This window comes from Pollicipes pollicipes, unplaced genomic scaffold (assembly GCF_011947565.3).
Source record: "Pollicipes pollicipes isolate AB1234 unplaced genomic scaffold, Ppol_2.1 Scaffold_7262;HRSCAF=8765_pilon_pilon_pilon, whole genome shotgun sequence".
Lineage (NCBI taxonomy): Eukaryota > Metazoa > Arthropoda > Thecostraca > Pollicipedomorpha > Pollicipedidae > Pollicipes > Pollicipes pollicipes.
In genome coordinates, this window is record NW_023597055.1 from 16,622,441 (window position 1) to 16,630,474 (window position 8,034).

The 8,034-nt window shown below is 50.5% G+C and overlaps 2 protein-coding genes across 2 annotated transcripts; one reads left to right on the forward strand and one right to left on the reverse strand.

Moving 5' to 3' along the window:
- Positions 1–704: 704 nt before the first annotated feature.
- LOC119113499 (DEAD-box ATP-dependent RNA helicase 9-like) lies at positions 705–1,620 on the forward strand. Its single transcript, XM_037237804.1, has 2 exons — positions 705–869; positions 1,186–1,620. Exons 1-2 carry the CDS (start codon positions 705–707, stop codon positions 1,618–1,620), a joined length of 600 nt encoding a protein of 199 aa, XP_037093699.1.
- Positions 1,621–6,322: 4,702 nt separating this feature from the next.
- On the reverse strand, positions 6,323–7,691 carry LOC119113500 (DEAD-box ATP-dependent RNA helicase 9). Its single transcript, XM_037237805.1, has 3 exons — positions 7,681–7,691; positions 7,074–7,254; positions 6,323–6,757 (listed from the first exon to the last, which is right to left on the reverse strand). The coding sequence occupies exons 2-3, from the start codon at positions 7,236–7,238 to the stop codon at positions 6,323–6,325; spliced, it is 600 nt and encodes a 199-aa protein (XP_037093700.1). The 5' UTR covers positions 7,239–7,254; positions 7,681–7,691.
- Positions 7,692–8,034: the final 343 nt, after the last annotated feature.

Genomic DNA, 8,034 nt, shown 5'->3' on the forward strand with positions numbered 1-8,034 from the left:
TAAGGCCGGGGGAAAGGGGGCACATCCTAGGGGATGCACGGACACCCAGTATACTCGCCTGACTACGCGCCTGTCGAATTTGCCCGTTGTCGGAATTGCAGACCTCTTTGTGAATTGGAAGAATCCTGTTAAAAATTACCAAGCATCCAAAAGCTTGGCATCCAAAAGCTATTTTCTGGCCCAAGAAAACCGGTTTTAGGACTGGGAGGCCCTTGCTGAATCACGAAGTGACATACATTAGTCAGAATACTCTCATTCTGGAACTTAATCTGTCGGTATAAGGCATCAGGTGGCTCCAGGGCTCCTCCTGAATACAATATGCTCAGGAGGCTCCCCTGAGAGGAGGCCCTATTGCCTGCAGGAGGCCTCTCTAGAAAATCTTGCCCCAAACTCAAAATCCGTGGCGTTGCCCCAAGTTGCAGCCTACATCAGTGTCAGATTCATCTCAGCATCTCGCCATCTCGAAATGCCTGTTAAGCAATCGGTTATCGCACGCCATGTCGGATAGGATAAGCCACTGGACATCACTCATTCTTTCAGCCTTCCCTGCAAGTGTTCAAAGTGGGTATTTCAAGATCGGTGGCAATTGCCTAAAGCGATGTTGATCACGCTGTTGAACGCCCTTCTCCCCTGCGACAAATTACGGTGAAAACGTGTGCAACATTCCGTAACGTTCTGCGCTTTCCAGTCCAATTTCTTCCGCCATGAAGGGCGCCATCCCACTGCTGTGTCTGCTGTCGTCGGCGGCGGCGCTGCCGTTTGGCAGGATCGGCGCCAGCACCGGCCTGGCCGAGGGTTCCGTGATGGAGGGGGAGAGCTTTGGCCCGCAGGGTGTCAGCCGCATCACCAGCACCTCGTCTCGCGCAGGGGTGAGGCACCCGGCCTGGAGCTCTCCCCGGACCTAGTGGGTCTCAGCGCCGCACTGGGTAACGTTAGCTCTGTTGACCAACGCTACATGTGGCCAGTCAAAAATCCATGGAACTCTTGTTCTGTGGACGGGATTTAAGCAGTGTGGGTGGCAATGCTGGTTAGTGGCCAAGTGAGCCACGTATCGTCTGTGAGCAACGTTTAGTGATTCAACTTTTACTAGGCCCTGCGACCGTAATGCATGTTTGAAGTGTGTGCTTCGTTGCCTGTCTGGAAGGAATTAACATGCCATGTCTGATTATACTCTCTGTGTTGCAGGGCACAGCCTCTCATGGCTCATCTAGCTTCAGCGATGCGCGCGCCAGTAACAACCGTGACAGCACCGGCGCCAGCAACTCCTTTACCAGCGCCTCATCCAAACAGTTTGGAGGCAATCCGGGCATCGGCTTTGGCAATCTCGGAACCGGATTTCAGCAGTTCGGAGGTGGTTTTAACAACCTGCATGGAAGTGGCTTCGGCAAGTTCAACGGGGCTTTGAACCATCTCCCAGGAGGCATCGGTCCTCTCAGAGGAGGTTTCAGCCCTCTTGGAGTAGGCGTCGGTCATCTCGGAGGAGGCGTCGGTCAGTTCGGACGCGGTCTGAACCGCTTCGGGGCCGGTCGTTTCGGCCAGTTCGGTAACAGATTTGGCAGCGGCCTGAGCCACCTTGGTGGTGTCCACGCGCCCCACGTGGGCAGCTTCAGCTGGCACTAGCAGGGCGGCTTCGGTGGAATCACTGGCGGGTATGGCTGCTCGCAGACTTAGGCAACACGGCATACACGTCGGTCAAGTGTATACCTTTGTGCTTAGTTCATGTTTCATGGTGAATGTGCCATAAAAATGCGCCCTGGCGTGTTGCGTGGTGAGCCGCGAGATGGTGTATTATGCTTCGGTGTAGGACCAACCACGAATTGTGTTTATGTGTGTGTGTGTCAATTCAAATTCAATACATACATAAAGCCTGGTCTCTGCGTGAGCAGTGTCTTCAATGGACGCAACTGTAATGCACGGGCATCCTTGGGTATCTCCGCCCGGTCTAGCGGACCACATAATGGTGGGGTCTACCGCATCATGCCACCAGACAAACAGCAGCCCTCGGGCACAAGACCCTCCGCGAGCCGACACGGAGTGTCTGGTGTCCGCGGCGGCGGGAGCTCTCCTTTGACTTCCCTCTCTCCCAGGGGAGGCCTCAAAGCTTCCTGGTGTCCTGCAGTTCGTGTTTATGGTGTCGTGACAGCTGTTGGAGCTTTGTACATTATGCACGAGACAGGGTGACGGTGACAGGCATGAATATGCGACATTGAAGGGGAATGTTCCACACCTTTATAAGGTTTTGAACTGAAATAGCCATCTTGCAAGATCATTCGTTGCAGTTCACAGCCCTGCCCTTTTAATGACTTAAGGCCCCTCTAGTTTCTGACACACATGCCAGGAAAGATATGCAGACTATTTCGAAGAGACTGTTTGGAGGTCACTCAGGCATCCATGACGCTATAATGACGTCATTCAAATCTTGCCATTCCATTAGCCATGCGGAGATCAAGGTAAAGAATAACACAATTGTCAAGTCACTTACATCTGGCGCTCGTGAGTAAGATTTCGACATAAAACGGCCATCAATTGGCTCTCAATCAATTTGCGCAGGGCGCGGTGACGTAACCAGTTAATGACACATTGAAGAGCATATTTACTCAACAGATAAATGACATTTTCCAGAGAAGTCATTGCCACCTAAGAGTAATCATAATGGGCTTATCTCACCATATCCAATGCATGCTTCAGTATCTTCAGATGGGGAATTCGAGCAGACATACTCGCTATAAAGCTGGTGCGTTTAGTTGGCTTGGGAATTTTCGTTGGGAACCTAGAATTGTAGGAAAGTTTGACTAACATCTATTGGTATACTTTATTCCTGTGAGTGTGCTTTCATTGATCAGATATTTTAAGCGCCCCAAATTTGTGCCTGAAAGCACTAAGTTATAGAGTAGCCCCGAAGCGTTTTCCATTACTGACTTTCACTGATTTTCCACTTATTTTTACGTTTTCCACCACGCTGATTTACCGCTCATATCGCGGCCGCATCGTTGGCGTCAGTGAAGTGGTCCTCGATGAGAGAGCTTCGTCAGCACTGGGGGAAATTTCGAACCATGGTTGGTAAAGGTGTACTATTTGTTACAGACCAAATTCCTGCAGGTAAAATTGTCGCCAGCAACCTAAAGCGATACCATGTGACATAGAATGATACGAGGCTTATGCCCAGTAGCGTCATCAAGAATCATCCTATCACCAGAGGCCTTTTTTAATGACCACAAGTTTGATGTCATACACCCGAACCAAAACGTTCAATTAGGACAATGTCCTTCGACTGGTGTCAGGATAACTGCTGCTACTAGGAAAGCACGCGCACCGACCCTTGTCTATGGGATAGCCAAAAGCACAACAACATTTTCTTCCATCCTCGGGACTTGCCAAGGCCTCACTTTAAAGTCAAATTACAACTGGTTTGCTTTCCTCGACCGCGAAAAAAGACAACGAAAGAACTTGACATGCCAGGGCAGCTGAATACCTACATGACAGAACTGGAATCCGGTGGCAGACAGCATTGGAGAATGATGTCCAATATGCAGGTCCTCCGCAAGGACATATCTACTTATGAAAACTGTGTGTGTGCGTCGAGCCCCATCTCAACCGTCATCAAACTCTCTGCGCTACCCTAGCATGCTCCAGGCTTGACGCAGGTGTTGTCTGGAGGGCGCCTTTCGCCGTGTCCCAAGAAGAAAATTGCGTTGAAATTTGTTAACAACTTGACATCAGACTGCTAGTTCTTTCGGACCAGCATGCTCGCTTTGACGGGAGGGGGGGGGGGGGGGGTCAATGTGATGCTACCCCCCAAGGTTGTCTGAGAATGCCGAGTCTGTCATATTGTGCAGTCGCGCTGCAAATCTTTGGTAGCCTCTGGGGCGTGACTGATGCATTGCTGTCGTGATGCCCACACAGGCAAACCAAGGTAATGTAAAGCATAAACAAACGTAGTACATCGGCCTGATAGGCAATACAAAATCTTAGGATGGGTTGTTCCGTTGGTAGATGAGGTACACTGGGCTGATATCAAATCGTGTGGCCCATATCAAACATTCGGTATAAACCGAGAACGGCGTGTCCCACACCTAACTTACCATTATTCCTACAAGAAACAGCGATCACGATTACCAACCAGGATTTCATGGACCAAATGAGCAAAACTAAGGCCTGCACTGAGTTCCTTACCAATGAGCTACCTACCTTAAACTTGCAAATAAGGCTACAAGGCCAACACCTAGACAATGCGGCAACACCTTTCACATGCATGCTCGATAATGCATTCTTTTGAAGAACAGTCGAGTGCAGCCAAAGCTTCGAGGAGGAGTATTACTGACAAATACTAAACAATTTGCAAGCAAATATAAATAAATTCAACGCACTGATACAATCTCCTAAACCATATGCAGCCTAGCAAAGGGGCACATTCGGCCGCGACGAAATTATGCAATGAATAAGCATTCCCTTAATGAGCATCCAGGGGGTCTTCCATCCACGTTCGGCAGGTCATGAAATTGTCCCCTAGTTTACTCGCGGGCGTGCCATGCGTGGTAGATGGATATGGCTGTGCATGACGAAGCAAATATTCGCCACATTGAAAAAGCTTGCAAAATTATCTTAAATTTGCCCTCCGCCTAACAAATCATCCGCGATAATTTTCGGTGTTAGAAGCGGCAAACGTAATGCCGAGACAACATGAACGTTCTAGATAATTCTACAAGATAGCCTGTCGGCCGAAGGCGGCGCGCGCTTCAAAGGCGATGTAAGCAAATGTATTCCGGATAAAATAATTGCTCGGATTGCTGGTCTCGTCTGGCGTGTCAGATTACACAAACTAACACAAGGGACGAGTATGACGGTCGGGAGAGTTATTACATTCGTGGCATTATGCTTCTGTCAGGCCTACCGTAAAACTGTTAAGAAATACGTTGTTTACACAATGGCCGCAGTTGCGCTGTTCGAAATTTGTTGTCAGGCTGACGAGCTCCCGTATCGAAAAACCATTTGCTGACTCTGTGGATACGTTCGCGATGTGGGCGGTGAACTGGTCGCAGCAAACGTTATTGGGTCACCCGATAACCGAGTGCTTCCAGCGCAAATTTGGGACACTTAAAATATCTGATCAATGGAAGCGCACCCCCGGAACAAAAAGGTACCGATAGATGTTAATAGAAATTTCCAATAAACCTACATACATAATGAAATTTTCAAGTCGACTGGACATACCGCTTGTAAAGGGAGCGTGTCTTGTCAAATTACCAATTTGAAGATATTAAAGCAAGCACCGGATATGGTGTGATGGTGTGATGGTATGGTGTGGTGTGATTAAGTAGAAAAGGCTACTCTGGACAATGCAATTTCTCTATTTAATACATATACCTCTCTATACGTCATTGTTTGATTACGTCATCGTGACTTGCACAGCTTTGAGAGCCAGTTGATGGTCTTTATATCTGAAAATCCTGCTCACGAACACCAGATATGAACGACTCGACAATTATGTTTTTCTTGACCTTGATCTCCGCGAGGCTTATGAAATCGTAGGATTTGAATGACGTTATTATGGCGTCATGGATGCCTGAGTGACCTCCAAACAGTCTCCCCAAAGTTGTCTGCACAGCTGTGCAGGCGTGTGTGTCAGAAACTAGAGAGGCTTAGGTGTTTGTGAGGGCAGGGCTGTGCACTGCAACGAATGATCTTCAAGATAGCTATTTTAGTCCAAAATCCTACACAAGTGTGGAGCACACCCCTCAATGTCGCGTATTCATGCCTGTCACCGTCACCTGCCTCGCGCATAATGTACAAAGCTCCAACAGCTGTAACGACACCATAAACACGAACTGCAGGACACCAAGAAGCTCTGAGGCCTCCCCTGGGAGAGAGGGAAGTCAAAGGAGAGCTCCCGCCGCAGCGGACACCAGACACTCCGTGTCGGCTTACGGAGGGTCTTGTGCCCGAGGGCTGCTGTTTGTCTGGTGGCATGATGCGGTAGACCCCACCATTATGTAGTCCGCTAGACCGGGCGGAGATACCCAAGGATGCCCGTGCATTACAGTTGCGTCCATTGAAGACACTGCTCACGCAGAGACCGGGCTTTATGTATGTATTGAATTTGAATTGACACACACACATAAACCCAACTCGTGGTTGGTCCCACACCGAAGCATAATACGCCATCTCGCGGCTCACCACGCAACACACCAGGGCGCATTTTTATGGCACATTCACCATGAAACATGAACTAAGCACAAAGGTATACACTTGACCGACGTGTATGCCGTGTTGCATGAGTCTGCAAGCAGCCATACCCGCCAGTGATTCCACCGAAGCCGCCCTGCTAGTGCCAGCTGAAGCTGCCCACGTGGGGCGCGTGGACACCACCAAGGTGGCTCAGGCCGCTGCCAAATCTGTTACCGAACTGGCCGAAACGACCGGCCCCGAAACGGTTCAGACCGCGTCCGAACTGACCGACGCCTCCTCCGAGATGACCGACGCCTACTCCAAGAGGGCTGAAACCTCCTCTGAGGGGACCGATGCCTCCTGGGAGATGGTTCAAAGCCCCGTTGAACTGGCCGAAGCCACTTCCATGCAGGTTGTTAAAACCACCTCCGAACTGCTGAAATCCGGTTCCGAGATTGCCAAAGCCGATGCCCGAATTGCCTCCAAACTGTTTGGATGAGGCGCTGGTAAAGGAGTTGCTGGCGCCGGTGCCGTCACGGTTGTTACTGGCGTGCGCATCGCTGAAGCTAGATGAGCCATGAGAGGCTGTGCCCTGCAACACAGAGAGTATAATTAGACATGGCATGTTGATTCCTTCCAGACAGGCAACGAAGCACACACTTCAAACATGCATTACAGTCACAGGGCCTAGTAAAAGTTGCATCACTAAACGTTGCTCACAGACGATACGTGGCTCACTTGGCGACTAACCAGCATTGCCACCCACGCTGCTTAAATCCCGTCCACAGAACAAGAGTTCCATGGATTTTTGGACTCGAAACATGTAGCGTTGGTCAACAGAGCTAGCGTTACCCATTCTAGTACTGAGCCCCCTAGGTTCAGCGAAAGCTCCAAGCCGGGTGCCTCACCCCTGCGCGAGACGAGGTGCTGGTGATGCGGCTGACACCCTGCGGGCCAAAGCTCTCCCCCTCCATCACGGAACCCTCGGCCAGGCCGGTGCTGGCGCCGATCCTGCCAAACGGCAGCGCCGCCGCCGACGACAGCAGACACAGCAGTGGGATGGCGCTCTTCATGGCGGAAGAAACCGGTCTGGAGGCGGAGAACGTCGTGGAATGAATGCCTTCTAGCCCTAATTAGTCACAGGCAGAAGGACGTTCAACAGCGTGATTAATGGCGCTCTGGACGATTGCCTCGGTGTGGGCAAAGGAGACCTCCCAAAATGTCGGGGGAGGGTCGGGGCAAAAGCACGCTCTTACCCATTCTGCCCCGTCCCCTGCTGCGCCACCCCTGGTTACAACAGACCATATCACTCATCCTTCATTATTTTGTCATCTTTTGTAGAGGCTCCATTTGCCCGGCGTAAAATGCGTCTCTTATCCTTTATACAAGTCAAAAGCATGACACGAACGAAACAATGATATAACTAGAAATTGGCGTGCTATCACTACAATACAAAATTCATAAGATACCCGTAGCATTTTCCGTTGATTATCAGTCGTGGTAGCCAGGACTCACCTGAGCGTTCTGCTGATGACTGGAGATTGCCTGTTTTGAGTCCTAGCAGCGGCGGCTTTTATACTCAACACTGGAGCACTGGGTCAGCAGCGGGGTATTTCGACCACACTGTGACCCATTGCCACGCGCGGGGGGTACGACCACGGCCACCAAGCCGGCGCCCGTTACGACGCGCCCGGTTGGGAAGCCCGTGCTGCGTTGATCCGCGGGTCACCCACCAGATTGTGGTCACGAGCTTATCGATTGCATGCAGCTGCCGCCAGCTATTTTCACCCCCTTCTGAGCCTGAGCGTCCAAGGTTTGACACTACAGTTGTTTGTTTTGTGTCCAATGAGGTTTTCAATGAGCTTCTCT